The sequence below is a fragment of the Meriones unguiculatus genome, chromosome 1 (assembly GCF_030254825.1).
Source record: "Meriones unguiculatus strain TT.TT164.6M chromosome 1, Bangor_MerUng_6.1, whole genome shotgun sequence".
In the NCBI taxonomy this organism is placed as follows: domain Eukaryota; kingdom Metazoa; phylum Chordata; class Mammalia; order Rodentia; family Muridae; genus Meriones; species Meriones unguiculatus.
This window is the reverse complement of record NC_083349.1, coordinates 108,876,795-108,897,029: the sequence shown is the minus strand read 5'-3', so window position 1 is coordinate 108,897,029 and position 20,235 is coordinate 108,876,795. Positions and strand designations below refer to the sequence as shown.

Sequence of the window (20,235 nt, the reverse complement as noted above, 5' to 3'; positions counted from 1 at the left end):
GCTCTCCTTAATCCTTCTGTCCCCCAAGCCTTTGGCGGGGGGGAGGCTGGCCTTATTGTATAGCCATCTCTTCCCATTCTGTGGGCACAGTAGGACACAGACACAAGCTTCTCAGGGGTAGGTTTTATTGGATACACTGAAGGCTAAATGAGGCCTAGCATGCCCTGGTCTCTTCAACCAGGCGAGAGCAGACTCCACAAGGGGTTTCCAGGGTTCAGGGCAGGAGAACACACTTGGCCTCCAGCCAACCAGCCCTTCAAGGTGTCTCTGTGGCTCCCCAAGGTCTGAGAAGTCCTGCTAGGGAGGGTGGGGTTTGAAGGGGGTGTTCCAGGGGGTCTCCGCTGCTCTGGAATTAAGATGGCGATTTTTGGAGAATTGACTCTGGAGACACAGACCCCTTTGGGGCAGGAGAAGGCCTGGGCTTTGAGGAGGCAGTAGCCCGTCTTGGTGCCTGAGGTGGAGGCCTGGAGCACTGGCTGGGTTTTGTTGATTGACGATCTGCAGACCTGAGGCTCCCGGCCTGGAAGAGCGTACCTGTGGTTTGAGCTGCTCGCGCCTGAGTTGCAGGCTTTTGACTCCGGCGGGTCTCTGCCTGAGACCCTACTCCCCCCTGCCTTTTTTCTGGCAGCAGATGCAAAGCCTTGGCCTGGCCCCGAGGGAGGCGGAGGCCGAAGCCAATGCCTATTCGGAGTGGCCCAGATTCCTGGCTCTGGGCACAGGGCAGTAGTTGAGGGAAGGCAAGCAGCCGGGGTCCAGTCCTGTACTTGGGGGTGGGGCAAGATGGGGTGCGGGGCTGGAGGCACACCAGACATACGGGATACTCCACGACTGGTGCCTGGCCGGTTGTGCCTGTCCACAGGCGCTGCAGAAACAGCAGCTGCAGGTCTCGGGCAATTCTGCGGTGCCCTACACGAGCCACCAGGACTTGCGCGAGGAACCTTGGGTCCTTGAATTTTCCAGGGTCCACCTTGCTTGCCATGCATCCCCCTGCACCCCCAGGGGACCTGGTGTTTCTGCACTGAGGCCACTGCCATGCTTGCCCGTTATTCTGAATCCCTCGAGAAGGTGAGCTGGGGCTGGGGGAGGTGACCGGGGAGCTATCAATGTCCTGGAGGTGGGAAGGAGACTGGCAAGTCTGAGGAGAGGAATTCTGTAGCTGGGAAAGAGAGGAGGATTGGGTAAGGGGAGGAGAGGGGCACAGAGGGTAGTTGGAGGGAGAGGTCGAGTTCGGAGTATAGTTTTGGTGAAAGAAAGTGGGAGAACTTGGGAGAGAGGAGGGGAAGGGGAGGGGAACAAAGTCAGAATTTGAGTCTGAAGAGTAGACTTGAGGCCCAGGAGAGTGATGGTGAGGCAGAGAAGAGAAGGGGAAACAGGGCTGTGTGGGAGAGGACAGAGGTAGGTGGGAAGGAGGGAGGGACTTATGGGGAGAAAGAGATGCTAAGTTGGGTGGAGGGGAGCCCACAAATTGTGAGAGGACCTGAGGGGGACACCCGGAGGGCGCTGCGTTCAGTAGCAGCACCTGGTCCTTGTTGTGAGGCAACATTGCCTTGAATCCAGGAAAGGAGTGGAGGGGGCGACAAGACCAGCAACAGGAGACCTAACAGAGTCAGTGTGGGGATCTGTGAGGCCGGCTGTGCGGGTAATCAAGACTGCCTTCCGAGCGCAGTGTGGCTGCAGCCTAGCCTTGCTGCAGGGGTCCGCAGTAGGTCAAGGGGACACGCAGCCTCTTCTACTCGGCTGTGGCGTGCTCAGCCCCGAGCCTACGTCTAAGCTTGGCTCTTTACTTTTTCTTAGCCATTTGCTGGGGATGTATGGAAACGGGGAATGAGAGCTGTCCCTTGGGAGCTGAGGGACCGCTGCAACTATTTGGGTGTAATCAGGAGGAAGACACAGCCTGTAGGACCTGCAGAGAAAGAGACCAAACGTCGGCACGACTGGTCCACTTCTGGACTCTGCCTCAGGTCCCCAATGCCAGTGTGAACTCATAAAGACCTTAGGAAGTGAGGTCTTTCGGATGCTGTTCAGCTGGTAGAGTGTTTGCCTAGCATGCGTGAAATCCTTGGTTTGATCCCCAACCCCACAAATATGGCACAAGCCTGTGATCCCAGCACAGATATAAGCTCAAGCCTAGCCTGGGTTACACAAGTCTGTCTCAGAACAACAAAGACCAGCTGTTTGTCACCTTTGAGATCAGAAAATATGGCAAGATGCCCTAGAGAAGGTGTAAAAAAAAAAGTAGTGGAGCTTCTGGCTGGAAGGAGGGAAGGGCGGAGTTGAAAGAGACAGTATAGGGTAGAGGACCGAGATGGGAAAGGAACGGAGAGTACTGTGCAGTGAGTTACCAACGTGGATTTCTTCCGCTGTTCCACAAGACACTTCATCAAATAGGGGACCTGGGAGAGAAAACAGAGTCACAAAACAGTCTGTCTACCTCCCTCTGCCTCCAGCCGCTGACCTCCTCAACTGACTCTGACCCAGAATTCCAGTCTGAACGGTGTCCTCAGTCCTTTTTCAGGCACACAGAGCTCTTCCGTGGTACAGGGCTTCGTCCTTCTAATCCTGACACACAGATTTTGTGAGCGTCCTGGTTTCCTGGCATGCTTGTTCCCCTGGCCTCTTGTCACCCTTAACAACTGCTGTCCCTCTTGCTCAGCCTGGCCTTGGCTGAGAAAGATTATCAGACCCAGTGGCAGCAGCAGTAGGGCCAGCTGGTAAAAGGCTCCAAAAGGCTGAGGCTTTGCCTAAGGGGCGGTGTTGCCGCCCCCAGTGGGAGCTGAGGGGCTCATTCCCTGAAAGCACCAAAAGACTATGTCCCTCTCTGGCATCGAAAGACTATGTCACAGAGGTCAGATAATGACATCATAGGTTCTGCCTTCCCCCTCCCCCTCCGTGCTCTGGAACTTTCTCAGGGACATGCAAAGGCTGTTTTGGTAAAATTGTCAAGTAGATGGACTTGTTCAAAGCAAACCCACAAACCCAGCTCTGCTGCTTCTGCTCATGAAATTTACAGCTCTCATCAGTCCCCAGGATCGAGGCCGAGCCTTCTGACTTCCTCCTTGGCTTTCTTTCTGAGGAAAGTAGCTGTGTTCTGTACCCTCTTGCCCTTGGACTATTACTAGGTTTTAATAGCCATTTTAAAAGATTTTGTTTATTTAGATGTATGTGTGTGTTTGTGTGAGTGTGTCATATCATATGTGTGCATGTGTCCATGAAGGCCTGAAAAGGGTGTTGGATCCCCTGGAGCTAGAGTTTTACACAATTATGAGTTGCTTGAGGTGGGTGCTGGGAACTGAGTTCCAGTCCTCTGCAAGAGCAACAGGTGCTCCTAACTAATGAGCATCTTTTCAGCCCCAAAGCTATTTTCTTTTTAAATTTTTTATTAAAATTTTTTTGCGGGGGCTGGAGAGGTGGCTCAGTGGTTAAGAGCACTGTCGGTCCTTCCAAAGGACCCAGGTTCAATTCCCAGCACCCACATGGCAGCTCACAACTGTCTGTACCTCCAGTTCCAGGTGATCTGACACCCTCACACCAATGCACATAAAATAAAGTTAAATAAATTATAAACAAAAAATAAAAATAAATAAATATTTTTTTTTGCTTTTTTTGTGTGCATTAGTGTTTTGCCTGTATGTATGTCTGTGTGAGGGTTTCTGTTGCCATGACAAGAATACCATGACCAAAAAGCAAGCTGGAGAGGGAGGGAAGGGTTTACTAGCTTACATTTCCAGATCACTGGAGGAAGTCAGGACAGGAACTCAAGTAGGGATGGAACCTAGGGGCAGGAGCTGATGCAGAGGCCAGGGAGGGGTGCTGCTTACTGGCTTGCTTCACACGGCTTGCTCAGTCCGCTTTCTTAAAAAACCGAGGACCACCAGCCCAGGGATGGCACCACCCATGATGGGCTGGGTCCTCACCCACCAACCTCTAATTGAAAAAAAAAAAAAAAAAAAAAGCCCTACAGCTGGATCTCAGGGAGGCATTTCCTCAACTGAGGCTCCTTTCTCTCTGATGACTCCAGCTTGTGTCAAGTTGACACACAAAACCAGACGGTACAGGGTGTCAGGTCCCTTGGAACTGTAGTCAGACAGCTGTGAGCCTCCACATGGGTTCTGGAAATTGCGTCCTCTGGAAGACCAGCCAGTGCTCCTAGGCACTGCGCCATCTCTACAGCCCCTAGCTATTTTCTTGACACCGGTGTCTATGTTCACGTGTGAGTTGATGTACGTGTGTGTATACACGTAGAAGCTAGCACTTGCTGTCAGATGTCTTTCTGATCTCTTAGAAGTTTACTTTTTGAGACAGCGTCTCTCTCTGAGCCTGGAGCTTACCAGTTTATTTCCTTCATCTAGGCAGCCTAGCCAATAAATTCCACTGAGCTGCCTGTCTCTGCCTCCCCACTGCTGGGTTCTGGAGAACCAGCTCAGTTTCTCATGCTTGCAAAACAAAACATTTTATCAATTGAGCCTTCTTCCCAGACAATTTTATAAAGTGTTTTCATGTGCTTATAGCTTGTTTATATTCAAATCTTTGGCTCATCATTCAATTGGTTTTTGTTGTTGAATTTATTTAAGTTTTTATGTGTACGAGTGTTTTGCTTGCGTGTATGTCTGTGCACCATATGCATGCCTGGTGCCCTCAGAGGCCAGAAGAGGGCATTGGAACTCTTGTGACTAGATGTACAGATGGTTGTGAGCCACCATGTATGGGTGTTGGGAATTGAACCCCTGGTCCTTTGGAAGAGCAGCCAGAGCTCCTAACTACTGAACCATCTCTCTAATCCTTGCATTTATTTATTCATTGTGTGTGCACAGACACACATATCATATAGCACACCCATGGAAGTCAAAAGACAAGTTAGTTTTCTCCTTCCACCATGTAGGTCCTGGAGTCACCAAGCTCACAGCAAGTGCTTTTACCTGCTGAGCCATCTTGCTGGCCCCAATATTTTTTTATTGTCTCCTTTTTGGTGCCCTGAAGCATTTTCACCCCCAAATAATGGACTGTAATAAAATTAGGAATGAGTGAAAGGCCTGGCTTTTGTAAAACTGGAGAGGGGGAGGCTTAGGAGTGGTAAAGTGCTTGTTGCAAAAGAATGGAGACCTGAATTGGGATCCCCAACACCAGAGATGGAGTCTCACATCTCTGGGCCCCAGCACTGGGGAGCAGAGACAGGTGGATTCTAGGGGCTTGCTGGCCATCCACCCTAGGCGACCTCCAGGTTTAGTAAGAAACTTTCAGTCAATAAGGCAGACAGCAGTCGATGAAAACACTTGACGCTGACCTCTCACCTTCACAGGCACACGAGGGCATCAGCACCCTCTCCGCCATCTCTCTCCCCTTGGCACACACATGCACACAATAGAAGGGAAGTTATAAAAGTGTGTGGTAGGAATGGAGAACTAGACAAAACTTCAGCCATATCAGTTTTAGAAAGGAAAAAATATAGAGGTTGAGGCCTGGCCACCAGGACCGGCCAGACTTGAGACCTTCTGCACAAAGACCCACAAAATCCCAGATAAACTGGGCTATTTGATGACCCTACTATTTGAGTCTTTTTGGAAAGCGTTTATATTCTAGGGATATGAGGGCCAAAATTTGAAGATTGTTTATATTATAGTATTTGCTGTCTTTTGATATTCATAATGAGGCCCAGTCAACTGTACCTGAATGTATGCTACCGTGGTGCCCATTGGTAGACCCATAGTCAGAACAAACCAGGTAACAAGAAGGAAAACTTTAGCCCTGCTTACTGACCTTCAGGAAGGAGAGAGGAACTTGACACTGAATTCAGTCACCAATGGCCAATAGTGTAATCACTGTGTCCATATGATGAATATTCATTTTTTTAAAAAAAGCTCTAAACAATAGGGCTCAATGAACTTCTGGGTTGGTGGTCTCATGGAGGAGCTGGCAGGATGGTGTGCCCAGAGGGAAGGAAGCTTCGCATCCCTCACCCTTCATCCTCCATGTACCTTGCCCTAAACAGCTCTTCCCTTTGACCATCCCCAAGTTCTAGCCTTTATGACAAAGAGAAAGCCTAAGATAGGTTGACCCTCGGATTCTGTGAGCTGTCCTGACGATTTGTCAGACCGACAGAGGAAGTCACGGGAACTTCTGGTTCACTGCCAGTTCTTTAGAAATACAGATGGTCCAGGACTCAAAACTATAGGATCTGTCCCTTTGAGCTATGGGATCCAGTGTGAACAGCTCTGGGTGCTAGAATTTCCCTGAATTGTTGGACACCCAGCTGATGTCTGGAGAACTGGAGGAGCTATGTCTGGAACACCCCCACGCGGTTTCAGGAACATCGGAAGAAGCAAAACTTCTCATCCTAAGAAGGAAAACCTAGGGGAAATCCAGTTCACACCGATGGTCTCTCTTTTGTGTTAACTACTGTTCCTAAAACACTGCTGAGCCAGTGAAAGGAAGTCTGTAAGCACTTGGCAGCAGGTTGTAATGCAGTGTTTTAGTTCACTGTTCATTTCCTGCTGGAGATGCTATCTACCACATACTCTTCCCACCCAAATTCCTCCAACGTTAGGCTTAAGAACATCGCGTGCTATTTCTTTTGAATGTTCTACCCTGAAACCTGCAAATGGTTGTTGAGAGGGTGGTGAATACGCCAACTGTAGTTGGGTACGAGGGTTTGACCCTATCGCCTTTCCTTCCCTTTTATATCTTGTTTTGGTGAGTGTGAGAGGGAGAGGGAGGGCGCTCATATGCTTTGGTGCACATGTGGTCAGAGAACATCTTTCAGGAGTCGGTAATCACTTTCCATTCTTCCCCCACCAAAATGTCTGCATATTTATTGCTGAGCCAGTCAACTTACTCTTGTAGGGCAGATAAACACCAACTCAGGTTCTTAATTAAACAGGCTCAAATCTCTGGAGGTGAAAACTTGCAGCTCTACCTTCTAGGATTGCTCCTTGGCTGAGAGTCAGCATAAGCTGTGAAACCATTACAGACACAGCCTGGCTATCCCCAGTGTCATCTCTTGTAGAGATGCCTGATTTTGTTACCAGCTTTCATCAGAACCCTCTGATGAACTGCTGCCTTTTGCTCGTGTTTCTTGGCCAGAGATGACTTGACTCTGAAACCGTTGTGAGAAGACATGTTGAGAAACCATGTCAAATGAATAGCCCACAATGGCAAAGGAAAGAATAGCTTATCTTGGTGTTTTGTTTTTCTTTTCTTTTTTCTTTCTTTCTTTCTTTCTTTCTTTCTTTCTTTCTTCCTTCCTTTCTTCCTTCCTTCCTTTCTTTCTTTTGTTTTTCAAGACAGGGTTTCTCTGTGTAGCCCTGGTTGTCTTAGAATTCAGTCTGTAAACCAGACTGCTGTCAAACTCAGATACCCACCTGCCTCTGCCTCCTGAGTGCTGGGATGAAAGATGTGTGCCGCTAACCCCCAGAAGCCTATCCTGTTTTTGAGGCAGACTCTTTCTTTTTACTTCTGCTGGCCCTATGTACTCAAGGCTAGCTGGCCCTTGAGCTTCTGGCTGATTCTCATGTCTTAGCCTCCTGTCTCACCGTAGGAATTCAGGACTGTAGATGTTTGCCACCACACCCGGCCTTATTTTACTTGGGTCCAACTCAGAGCGTTGGAGTTGCTGGGGAGGAACTTTTACCTGCGGAGTCTTTTCTCCAACCTCTCCTCTTTTTTTGGAGTTGTGCATAATGTATGGGGATGGAGGAGGAAGAAGCTGAGTCCATCAGATGGACTCAGGGTAGTTGAGGAATTACCCTGAGTAACCTTGGAGAAATTATGACCATGAAAAATGGTGCCAAGCAACTGCAGATAGGTAAGTAGTCAAAGAGAGAAAATAGGTAATGGCAAACCAGTAGGCATCTAGCTGCTGGCTAACAACGTTTTCAATTACACTATTTTAGCTGATATGAAGTGCCTTTAGGAAGCGGCTGGAGTGGATCCAAGAAAACAATGTTTGGAGTTCTACTTCCACTTGGCTTATATGTCATGTCATAGGGGAAAGTAGATGTCCTAGTGTGCTTTGTGTTGCTACAAAAGAACACTTGAAACTAGGCAGTTTAATGAAGATCAAGAGATGTTCCTAACAGAGCTAAGGTCAAGGGTCTCTATTATGGTGAAAGTTGGCTGGCCTGCCTCCTTCTTACTCTTCTTCTTTCTTCTTAGAGTTTTTTGAGACAAGGTCTCACTACATAGCCTTGGCTGGCCTGGAACTCATTATGTAGAACAGGCTGGCTTCAAACTCCTAGAGATAAGGGCCACCATCGTGCCTGCAGGTTGTTTTTTTTTTTCCATCTCACAGTGAAGAGTGGGAGAGCACAGAGTAGGTATGGGGATTGGGGAGAGCGCATGGGAGCACACAAGACAGGGTTTTAGTGAAAACACTTCAGCAGGGCTCTGAAGAGCTGCTCCAGTGATTAAGAGGAATTGCTACCTGTCTTAGTCAGCGTCACTATCCATGACCAAAAGCAACTCGGGGAGAAAGGGTTCAATTAGCTTACACTTTAATATCACTGTTCATCACTGAGGGAAATCAAGGCAGGAACCTGGAGGCAGGAGCTGGTGCAGAGGCCATGGAGTCGTCCTCTAGCTTGCTCCTCAGGGCTTGCTCAGACTGCTTTCTTATAGAACCCAGTGTCACCAGCCATATTTCCACCCACGGTGGGCTGTGCCCTTCCCCATTGATGGCTAAGTAAGAAAATTCCCCAGAAGCTTGTCTACAGCCAAGGTTAAGGAGGCATTTTCTCAACTGAGGTTCCCTTCCCTCAGATGGCTACGGTTTGTGTCAAACCGACTTAAAATTAGCCAGCACACCACCCCTGCAGAGGACCTGGCTTCAGTTCCTGGGCAACTCACCATCTACGAAACACCAATTCCAAGGGTCTTTGTCCTCCACTCACACCTGCACTTAGAGCACATACTCACACAGACACGTATTTTTCTTTTCTTTTTTTTTTTCTTTTCTTTTTTTTTTTTTGGTTTCTCAAGGCACAGTTTCTCTGTGTATCAAGCTCTGGCTGTCCTGGACTTGCTTTGTAGAGCAGGATGGCTTCAAACTCACAGAAATCCACCTGCTTCTGCCTCCCAGAGTGCGGGGATTAAAGGTGTACGCCACCACACCAGGCCAGACAAATAATTAAACATAACAAACCTTCATAAATGAATAAGATCTACTCCAGCGGTAATGACATTTATCTACTTAATCTTTTATTTTTTAGGAGGGAGCTGCGGTTTATTAGAAGACGTTTTTGACCTTGGCCTTAAGAATGAAGGTTAAGAGAAAGAGAGGTGCTCAGGAGAAAGTAAGACACAGCCAGGAACGTGAGTGTGGACTCATGTTCAAGTCCCTGAAGTCTCTGCTGTCGTTTGTGGAAAGGTCTGGCACAGACCAGGCTGGCCTTGAACTTTTTAGGTAGCCGAAGATGGCCTTGAACTTTAGATCTTCCAGCTGCCACAGTCTGACTGCAGAGGTTCCAGGACTACCCCTCAGCTCCCCGTTAATGAGGTGCTGAAGGTCAGTCCCAGGGCTTCATGTGTTTTAGGCAAGCATCCTGCCGACAGGGCTCTGTCCCCAGCCCCTACTTTCATTCGTGAATAAGGGCAGAGCCCTCGCCGCTGATCACCACTCACAAGCCCCACCATGCAACTACTGTGGTGCTGGGGGTGAAGGTTCATGAACTTTGGAGGATGGATTCAATCAGGACCTTTCGCATCTCTGGATTAGAAACGTGCTCTTGGCCATCCCAACTGAACCACAGCCGCTGATAAACTTGACATCAAGGGGCTTGTTGTACCAGACACACAGGCAGCGTGGCTGGCATCATTTTGTCTTCACATTCGTAGAGTCAGTCGCCATGCAGATAGGATGGTGCAACACCTTCTTAATATTTAACTAACTGCCGGGGGGGGGGGATGGAGCAGGGCTGAAGCAGAACCTAGAAGCAAGCCTGCTCTCACTCACGAGAAGAAGCCACAGCGGAAGCCATGAAGCCCAACTTTCCTGAGCTGGAGCAGAACCAGCATGAACTAGGAAGCATGTTTGAGGACAGGGGAGTAGCACTCTGTATGTTCTTGCCTGTCTGCTGCCTGTATCATCTGTGAAGCCACCTGGAGAAGTATGGCAGAATCTGCGCTGCTGGGTCCATCTCCTAGAGAATGGGCTGAAGCATAGGGCTGAGACAAAGTTCTCACAAAGACCATTCTCCAAAAGCATGTGCCAGGGCTGCTGCTAGGCATGCACCCAGGTGGTGCTAGGGCAGCCGAGAGAACCAAGGCCAGCTTGGCCTGAGCTACACCCTCAGAGGGTGTCAGCCTGCAAAGTCCTCAGTACTGGCTCTCCCAGAGCTCAAATATTTATACAAGATATTGGGATGCTAGGAATGGCCCCTGACCCTGCTGGCGTGGGAACCACAACCCTGTTCACAGGTCTCACTTTGCTTTCATTCACTGGGCCTTGTACATGTGTTCTTTCCGTCCCTCCTTGCTCTTTGTTGTTGTTTTTGTCAGAAGAGACTCAGGCTGTCCTGAAACTCGCTATGTGGACCAAACTTGTCCCCAAATTGAGGTAATCTTCTGCTCACTCGCTCTTTCTTTCCTCCTTTTTTCTTTTCCTTCCTTCCCTCCTTCCTTCCCACCCCCTTCTTCCCTTCCTTCCTTTCTTCTTTAAACAGAGCCTTACTCTGTATCCCAGGCTGGCCCCAAACTTGGGGTGATTCTGTCTTAGCCTCCCATGTGTCTCCCTCTCTCTCTGTCTCTGTCTCTCTGTCTCTCTGTCTCTGTCTCTCTGTCTCTCTGTCTCTCTCTCTCTCTGTGTGTGTGTGTGTGTGTGTGTGTGTGTGTGTGTGTGTGTACTGGGAATCACGCTCATGGCCTCATGCACTCTGAGCAAACTGTCGCACTGCACCATCTGGGCAGCACCTAACTGAGGACGAGTCCCTGAAGTAAAAGGCTAAGAGGCTGTGGCTTCCCATGACGATGACTTTGCAGCCCTCCCAAGGACTGAGCACTCAACAGTGGACGAGCCTTTGGAGGTATTCAGGCCACCTGACTCTGAGAACACCTTTAGGCACAGAATCTCGTTCCATGCAGTGACAATGTGGCTTTACTGCCTTCCTTCTCCCTGCACTGTGCCCCTAAAGTCAGCAGATCCTAGCAAGCTTGCCAGAGTCAGAGCGAGACCTTTCTTCCTCCCTGATGGTGAGTTCCTGCACGGAGAAAGGACCAGTTCCTGTGTGCTCGAGGCTTCTGTGGTGTTCCTGTCAATCTTACCTCAGCACTGGCCAGATTCACCTTCTCAAGGGCCCTGAATGATGCTTCTGGAAGAAGGCCTTTCTGAGAACAATGCGCTGAAAGCTAAGAGAACTTGCCCCTCATCCCACAGGCATCTCTTACTGTATTTGACATTGTACTGTAATCACAGCACTTAGAAGGCTGCCATGTGTTCAAGGCCAGCCTGGGCTACGTAACAAGTCTCTGGCCTTCCAAGACTACACAGCATAGTATTTATCACAAACAAAACACAACGCAACAGTCTTCATCTCCCATATTACAGTTCCCTATCTGAAACAAGTGCTTTTTAAAGGTTTCCTGGAGCTTTCCTGGCCAACAGGCCTAGCCTAATTCGCAAGCCCAGGTCCCAGGGAGAGACTATCTAAAATAGCACATGGGGAAGTTTAATTAATGTTTCTAGAAGTGAGGAAAGACACTTGAAGCTGACCTCTCGCTTCCACATGTACACAGGTACACTCACACCCATGAACACACACATACACACACACACACACACACACACAAGATCTCTTTACAGTTGCTCTAGAGAATAAGTAAGATGTTTGCACAAAGCACAGAGCACTTTATACATCTAGCAAGCTAGAAACGTGTTATTAGGATGCTAACCAGGCCGTGGTCCTGCCAATCAAACAGGGATACAGGCTGGTGGTGGGGTGGGATTAAAGTCCAAATAAGTGAAGGGCAGAATCCTAAAGACGGCATCCTGGAAGCGGGGGAGGAAGGCACTGGGGCTTGGGAAGGCAGAAGCATGTTTGAGGAGTTGGAAGTAGCATGTTGCATGTTCTTTGGTGGGAGAAAGAAAGTGGTTGTGAGATATGTGTCGACAGTCTCTGGTACAAGGCCTGGAGATCCAGAGCCCCAAACTATGAGCCCCAAACCTGAAGTGGGCGGTAGGTCCTTCAGAAGATTTCTCTGTTAGGGTCCGTCATGACGAGGAAGGGCACTTTCTTCCTACCCATCGTCCTGCCTTCTTAGCATGGGCCTTGTCCTAGGGCTTGGCCACTCCCAGCATGCAGCACCCCCACCCCTCAGCCGGGATAGGAGGCAGGCGGAGGCTTTTTGCGGGGGCTGTGCTGGGTGGGCAGTTTTCCCAGAGCAAGGAGTGAAGCAGGACTGAGTTGGCGCCAGCTTCTTCAGACACTGGCTGGATGGCTAGCCTGTCCGGGCTAGCTTGAGCCCAGCACTCCTCAGGCACTGTGTTCCTGCTCTAGGGCCCACAAGCCCCATAACCTAAGACAGCAGCATGTCACAGGAGACCACAGAGACACCAGAAATGCCAGGAGCAGGGTATGGCCAGACTAAAGCCAAAGCGAGGTTACTTCTAGGCACTGACAGGAAGAGGAGTCGCCTCAACAGGACAAGGCAGGACCTATGGGACGACACAAGCTGGAGTCATCACAGATTGAGCAGAGCCACCTCTGCCCCTCGAGGGACCAGAGCTAGAGGAACAGCTCATGGCAGGGTAAGGATACTCTGGGAGCTGAGGGAGGAAGGGTTTGGAAGGCATTGAGATGCTACCTCTGAAGGCAGAGCCTAGCTCAGTGTTGATGGTTCTTCCAAGAGGATGATGCTGGGTCCTTAGGTCCATGGTACCATGCTGGGGGTGGGCAGAACAGGTCCGAGCCTCATCAGAGCACAGCTCAGAGAGTTGACATGACTAATTTCTACTGAGGAAACTCAGGCCCAGAGGAGAGATGTGAATTGCCTAATGTCCCTGTGCCAGTGGCAGGGGACCCTAGGCTGAGTTTTTTGTTTTCTTTCTTTCTTTCTTTCTTTCTTTCTTTCTTTCTTTCTTTCTTTCTTTCTTTCTTTCTTCCTATCTCTATCTATCTCTAGCTACATGTATCTACATCTATCTATATATCTATCTATTTATCTATCTTCCTTTGAGTCAGAGTCTCACGTAGCCCAGGCTGGTTTTCCCAACTTCCCCTGTAGCCTAGAACTTGGACTTTGGTCCTTCTGCATCCATATTCCAAGACTTAGGAGTCTGTACAACCACACCTGGTTTACACAGCAGTGGAGATTGAACCCTGGACCTCACGCATGCTAGGCAAACATTCTACCAACTGAGCCGCATCCCCAGCCCAGGACTGTGGGTTTTGATTGTTGGTGCAGAGTCCTCCCCTCTTTAACCATGGCAAGCTCAGGACCTAGGCGGGTCAAGGGTTAGCCCTACTAAGCAGTGGCTTGTCTCTATGCTTCCTGTGGCCCCAGGAGCCTGAGCAGCAGGCTCTAGACTGAGAACAGATGTTAATGGACTAATAGAAGGAAAATGAGATTCCTGGGTTCCGAGCCAAGCGTTGCCACCTGGCAGTCCTCCGATCCCAGCCCAGGCTGTCCTCCATTTGTATTAGGAGATAGGGTTTAAAACCAGTGAGGCCCATTAGTTCCAGCAGAAGATATGGCACTAACGGGTTCTTAGAAGTCAGGGTCAACCAGGCATGGTGGTATGTCCCTATAATCCCAGCACTTGGGAGGTGGAAGCAGGCAGATCCCGAGTTCAAGGTCATCCTGGGCAACCCAGGGAATTCAAGTCCGGCCTGGGCTGCATGAAGCTCTGTCCCAACAACAGCAACAATGACAAGCAGTCAGGGTTGAATGGGAATCTGGGTTAGATGCACTCACAGGGGCCCTTCCTGCAGAGCGAGGCCAGCCCCGAGAATGCCGCACGGGAGCGGACCCGGGTGAAGACACTGCGCCAGGCCTTTCTGGCCCTGCAGGCTGCTCTGCCTGCGGTACCGCCGGACACCAAGCTTTCCAAGCTGGACGTGCTAGTGCTAGCCACAAGCTACATAGCCCACCTCACCCGAACCCTCGGCCACGAGCTGCCCGGCCCTGCCTGGCCGCCCTTCCTACGTGGACTCAGCTACTTGCACCCTCTCAAGGTAGGGCACTGGCCTAGGGACTTGGTTGGGAACTCGGGGAAGAGGAACAGGAACGGGGGTCATTTTCTTCCTGTTCTCTCAGAGGAAGGACAGAGGCCGGCTTTTGGGGTGGAGTGGTGACTGGGGGCACCTGCATGGGAGCATGCTTGCTCCAGGAGGAGGGGAAGACAGATTCTCAGTGTCAGGGGAAGAGAGGAGCAGGTTCCTGGTCTCAGGCCCAGAACCCAGGAGAGTCATCTGTCTCCAAGCAGCTTTACATCCTTGCTTAGCACCTGTCTTACTTCTCTCTGAACTACTGCTTCGGCAGACCTCTGCTCTGTGGGAGAACAGCAGCCTGAACCCACAGTGCCGAAGCAACCCGAGTAGCAGTCGAATAAGAACAAGGGTTTCGAAGGCTTCCAGCATGTACCATGCCAAACCGTTACCTAGATTTCCTGAACCTCAGCTTGAGCTTGTGAAAGACGGAGACAAGGAAGGAGCCAGCCATCCCTTTTAGAGTGCAAAATGAATGGAAAGGATAATTAACAGTAATGAGTGGAAAAGAGAATTAACAATAATCACACAGAAGTTACAGCCACTATGAATGGATGCAAAAGCTGGAGGCGGAGCTGAGCTCAGTCTTATCTCTTGACTCCCGCAAGAGCTAAAGGAAGATTACAGATGAGGAGACAAGAGGGCAGGGAGGGCAAGTGCTGGGTGCAGCTTGAACCCAGGCGTCTCACTGTGGACTTCTTGCTCTCAGCCACCATGAAAGGCCCGGGGCGCCTCACAGGTGTGTAGAGTGTGGTGTGAGCCAGGTGTAGTGTCTAGGTACTTAGAAAACCAAGGCAGGAGGATTGCCAGTTCCAGGCCAGTCTGCCAAAGTAGCAAGACTGTAGCTTGCTACATTGTAGCAATGTAGCGGTGGCTAGCCTAGACTCTCTTTGTAGACCAGGCTGGCCTCAAACTCACAGAGATCCTCCTGCCTCTGCCTCCCTAAATTGTGGGATTACAGGCATGTACCACCAGACCTGGCTGATAAATACTTTCTATCTCATCTCCTTTTCCTATATCTTGTCCTTTTGAAATGTCTTGAAACTTGTATTGTTTTTTCACTTGAGAATATAGCTGAAATGCAAACTTCTGAGATTAAATGGGGTAGGTATCACTGGGCACAGGGCCGTGAAGTAAGATAGCAGGGTCCTTGTCTGTAAAATGGCAATCAGTGTAAAACAAAGCCCGTGTGAGTAATAGATGAACAGTAAAAATGTTGGTGAAAGAACAGAGAGGAGAGAAGAAGAGATGAAGGGAGGGGAGGAGAGGAGAGAAGAGGGGAAGGGAGGAGAGGAGAGGGGAGAGGAGGAAAAGGGAGGGGAGGGGAGGAAAAAGGAGGGGAGGGGAGGGGAGGGGAGGGAAGAGGAGGGAAGGGGAGGAAAGCCTAGGTCTAGAAATCTGACAGATTAGTGGAGAGAGGCACAGAGCCCCTGAGGGGGTGAATGACAGAGAGGAGGATGAACTCTGAGCAGAGTAATCCTTGCCTTTTTTTTCATCCCTCCATTTGTTTGTTTGAGACAGGGTTTCTCTATGTGTAGCCCTGGCTGACCTGGAACTTGCTCTATAGACCAGGCTGCTGGTCTCAAACTCACAAAGACCCAGCTGCCTCTGCCTCCTGAGTGTTGGGATTAAAGGCACATGCTCCGCCCCCCCCCCCCAGCCAGCACTGCATTTTCTAAAACCACCCTTATGGGAAAACCTTGAAATTCTTGCAGGATGTGAGGTGAAGGGCCTCCTCCTCACCCTCTCCTTCCTGTCACACTGCTTTGCCCAGTGCACCTGCCCACCTCTCCCTCAACCAAGTCCTGCTCCCCCTAAAACCCTCACTGCACTCAGAGGCAGTCAGAGGCAGGAGGCTCTCTAGGTTCAAGGTCAGCCTGGCTTATAAAGCAGAGTCTAGGAAAGCCAAAGCTACACTGAGAAACCCTGTATCAGAAAACAAACAAGCAAACAAAAACCCTCACTGCCCCCAGTGGGCTCCTTCTGTGTCTCTGCCAGACAGTTGGTATTTTTAAGGCTGTGGTATTTTGAGAGACATGTCAAGCAGGGGATGCCAGAGAAGGCCAGACGTAAGGTAGGACCACAGTAGCTGTGCTAATCATTTCCCATCTTACGTCTTTTCAGAAGTGGCCCATGCGATCTCGTCTTTATGCGGGAGGCTTGGGGTGCTCTGGCCTGGATTCCCCCACAGCCAGCACTACCTGCCCAAAATCCAGGAACACGGAGGCCGGGTCCCAGGTCTCTGCAGCAGATACTTTCCTCGCCGCTCCAGTCTCTCCAGCTCTTGGTAACAAATGACCGATATGCTCATCCTATTCTCTTAGACTGTGATTCCTGCTGAAGGACCTGGATTTCTACCCCTGTTCCTGTCTTCCCCCCTGATTCTCAGCCTTTGGATTTGACTCGAGCTCGGCTTTCAAGTTCGGGCTCGGCTTCCGTCAGGCAGAAGCAGCAGTGATGACGTCAACCGTTCTTCCACGGTAGTGTCAGGAGTGAAAGAGGAAAAAGTGTTTGACACGGTTCAAAGTCAAGCAATGGAATCACCCCACCCCTTCCTCCCCTAGGGCTCTTCACACAGCAAGAAGACAGAAATTGCTCTGCCAGTAGAGTGGGGCTAGGACAGCAGTAGCCCCAGGTGCTCATGGGTACACCAGGGGGCCCAAAGGGCTTTTGGTAGCAGTAAGTGTGAACACAGCTGGGGTCAGGTCATAAAGCCAGAAAGGAAACTGAAGAACAGAGTGTGATTTTTTTTTTTTAATTTCTCTACTAGATGCTTATCCAAGAGGCATAGAAGAGTTTAGGGTGCTTCTCCTGGATTATGGTCTCTCCGGGGGGCCCCTCGTTCCCACGTTCCCACAGAGGACCAGGCGCCCTTTTACACCTTCTCAGCAGATGAAGCTCCCAGACTCAATGGCTTACCATCCAGGGAACTTAGTCCCAGCTGTCTAGGGCCCATTCTTATCCTGAAGGCAGTTCTACCTTCCCCCAGTGAGGCAGCCACTCACAGCCACGCCTGCAAAGGATATCCATGCGCTCAGCTTCATCTCCTTGAAGGGCCCAAAATGCAGCATGGGTATCTCTCTCATGGCAGTGTTCTCTTCCTGTTATTTTAGAGACCTCAAGGAAATACAAAGCAGGCTTTGGCCTGTTTCCTGTGCCACCAGCAGTCAGGGCTTCATTGGTTTTGTTATAAGCCATACATTTCTAAGTATCAGCTCCCAAGGCTAGCTCTCCCCACAGGCATTGACATTTTTCTAGGGCTTTTGTGGTGCTTGTTCTTGACCTTAAAGAAAGAACTAGAGGGCAGAGCATGCAATAAGATGAGCTTTCCATGTCAGGTATGGTTTCAGATTGGCCCCTGAGGTCTAAACATGGAAGGAACCACCTTCCTGTCATGTTTTAGCAACTGAGGCCAGTTAGAGTCCTGTCAGGGTGGTCATGAGTTGAGCAGAGGCTTGGTCAGGCTGGGACAGATGGGTCTGCTCCTCCATAGGGCTGACCCCCTAAGGCATCCAGAGAAAGAGGGTTGAGGGGGTGACTCAGCAAGCTGGGGTGGAGATTGAAGACACAGAACGTCCCAGCCTGAGCTGCATGGGCTGTGGGAGAGCAGCTGGGCTGTGGCTGGGAGCCATAGCAGAAGGCCTCAGCCAAGGCCAAACTCATAAATCTGCCCGGTCCCTCATTTCTGCTAAGGGACCCTGAGAACTTGTACAGAGCTGTTGCAGGCAGCTGGACGGGGCCAGGCAGGGGCAGAGACCAGGTGTGGGAGGGCAGGAGCAGTATCCTTCACAAGACCATAAAAGTCCAGCCTGGGTGTTCTATTTTTAAAACAAAATAGCAGCACCTCCCTGGTTGAGTTGGAAGGTGGTAAAGAAAGATGTGTATGATTTCCTCCCTGGCGGTGGCATTTGATCTGTCTCTGGGCAGCCAGGGCATTGGCTTTGGGCTGGGAGTCCCCTCGCAGCCTAAAACATCTTTCAGTGATTGAAGGGAGTCCGACCTGGAGCTTGAAATGCCTACTGTAGCAGCTAAGAGCAGTTGGAGGCAGCAGAAGGAGCTGAAATCTGCCTCCAGCAATAGCTGATGTCCCCCCCAGAACAAGTGTGTGCAGACTATGCGCAAGTCAAGGAGCGCAGATGGCAAGCGTGGTGAGGGTGCCATGGTCCCAGGGTCAGAGGGAAGGCTTCACCCGGTGTACCCAGTCCATTCGGTTTTGTTCCAGTCCCTCTCAGGGTGAGGTGCAGGCTGAGCAGCACAGAACACTTCCTGCTGACTCCCTGCCCCCGGCTGGATGTGCTGCAGGAGATGGGGACCACAGTTGAGACCAAGCAAGGGGAGGACAGAGCTTGCTGGTCCCACACGGCGAAGGGGTTCACCTTTGCATACTGCGGAGTTCACCAGCAGGGAATGAAGGATGACAGATCTTAACTGTCAACTTCACTGGATTGAGAGACAACCGGGGGTTTGTAAAGTGTACCTCTGGGTTTGTGTGTGAGGACTTCTGCCTACTGAATGGCTTAGCCCACGGATGGGTTGAAAATAGACTATTGATAGGCTGGATGTTGTGACACACTTCTTTGATCCTAGTGCTCAGGAGGCAGAGGCAGGAGAATCTCTGTGAGTTGGAGACCAGCCAGACCAGCCAGGGAGACACCATCTCAAAAACAACATTAGACTATTGGGTGGCAATGAAACTGTGGACAGGCTGGAGGAAGGGGGCTGGGGCTGGGGCCTGTTACTGCTGTGCTCCTGCCTCTGTCTGCCTTGAGAAAAAGAGCCTTCCCTCCACGTTCTCTGCTTTGGAACTGATATCATGATGTTCTAGGCAAACCCATGAGACCAAGAAGCCATGGACTGTTCCCTCTGAGACTTTTGACCAAAATAAATCTTTCCTACTTCACATCGTCTCTATCCAGACTTTGGTCCCAGCAGTGTGAACTCTAGCAGGTAGTAAGAAGATCAAGATGTTTTAAAGAAATAATCCATCCTTCCCTTTCTGGGGAGAGCCTGGCTAGGGCGACTTAGATAATGTCAGCCTCTCCCTTTCCGAGTACAAGCCCTGGAAGTTTATTCTATTCTACACCAAGGCAAAGCAGGGCCAGTAGGTCAAATCCAGCCTTTACCTGTTTATGTAAATAAAGTTTTATTGGGAACAGCCCTAGACACTTGCTAACATTATTATGGCTGCCTTTCTCATACCAGGGTAGAAGATGCTGGAAAACCCTAGAAAATTGGTTATCTAGACTACATAGTACATTTCTGACCCCCTGCTCTGCCCATAATTCTAAAACACTGTGGGTATTCCAAGTGTTTCTGAGAATCCTGGGTAACCTAAACAGCCAAAACTATCTTCATAATATAAGAATACAAAATGCTATAGCCCTTATACCCATCTTCTCTCACATCCTTCTTCTCTCTCTTTAAAATATATATATACATATATATATTTATATATTTATATAATTTGTATGTGTGCATGCATGGCACTCACATGGAGGCTGTGGGAGCTGGCTCTCCTCCCACCAAGTGGGCTACAGGGATTGATCTCAGGAGAGCTTGGTGGCAAGAGCCTGTACTCACTGTGCTGTCTCACCAGCTCTCTTTTTTGTTGTTGTTGTTGAAACAGGGATTCCCTAAATAGCACAGGTTAGCCTTAAAGTCAGCAGGGTCCTCTGGCCTCAGTTTATTACCTCAGTCTAGTACCACATCTAGCTACAATTACTCTTAAAATTTGTGGTGTGTGTGTGTGTGTGTGTGTGTGTGCACTTGCCAGAGGACACTCTTGGACTTCGTCCTCAGGAATGTCATTCACCATAGTATCTCTCACTGGCCTGAAGCTCACCAAACAGGAGAGACTGGCTGGCCCCAGGCACCTGTGTCCACTGTACCACCACGCAGTTGCCTTTTTCTGTGGGTTCTGGGAGGTTGAACTCAGGTCTTCATGCTTGTAATGCAAGCACCTTACAGGGTGTGCGAACTCCTCAGCCCTCTTTCTTTCGTTCTTTTTATGTTTTTCTGAGATGGGGGTCTCATGTAGCCCAGG

At 50.0% G+C, this 20,235-nt stretch overlaps 2 protein-coding genes across 4 annotated transcripts; one reads left to right on the top strand and one right to left on the bottom strand.

The window, feature by feature from the left end:
* Window positions 1–352: 352 nt before the first annotated feature.
* Prr30 (proline rich 30) lies at window positions 353–1,543 on the bottom strand. The gene has a single exon (XM_021635412.1). It carries the CDS (start codon window positions 1,541–1,543, stop codon window positions 353–355), a length of 1,191 nt encoding a protein of 396 aa, XP_021491087.1.
* Window positions 792–19,092, top strand: Tcf23 (transcription factor 23). 3 transcript variants are annotated; one of them, XM_021635382.2, is made up of 5 exons: window positions 792–1,065; window positions 9,201–11,178; window positions 12,483–12,733; window positions 13,917–14,159; window positions 16,317–19,092. In XM_021635382.2, exons 3-5 carry the CDS (start codon window positions 12,515–12,517, stop codon window positions 16,488–16,490), a joined length of 636 nt encoding a protein of 211 aa, XP_021491057.1. In that variant the 5' UTR covers window positions 792–1,065; window positions 9,201–11,178; window positions 12,483–12,514; the 3' UTR covers window positions 16,491–19,092. The 3 variants fall into 3 exon arrangements, with proteins under 3 accessions (XP_021491057.1, XP_060221033.1, XP_021491056.1); XM_060365050.1 differs by having other exon boundaries at window positions 793–1,065; window positions 9,201–12,733; XM_021635381.2 differs by lacking the exon at window positions 792–1,065 and having other exon boundaries at window positions 10,446–10,546; window positions 10,897–12,733.
* The last annotated feature ends 1,143 nt before the right edge of the window (window positions 19,093–20,235 follow it).

Excerpts from the sequence above, each read along its gene's own strand:
- Tcf23 (XM_021635382.2), top strand. The coding sequence starts at position 12,515 with ATGTCACAGGAGACCACAGAGACACCAGAAATGCCAGGAGCAGGGTAT. Across the intron at positions 12,734-13,916 it reads GAGGAACAGCTCATGGCAGG|AGCGAGGCCAGCCCCGAGAA; the intron begins GTAAGGATACTC and ends CCCTTCCTGCAG. Across the intron at positions 14,160-16,316 it reads GCTACTTGCACCCTCTCAAG|AAGTGGCCCATGCGATCTCG; the intron begins GTAGGGCACTGG and ends ACGTCTTTTCAG.
- Prr30 (XM_021635412.1), bottom strand. The coding sequence starts at position 1,543 with ATGTTGCCTCACAACAAGGACCAGGTGCTGCTACTGAACGCAGCGCCC.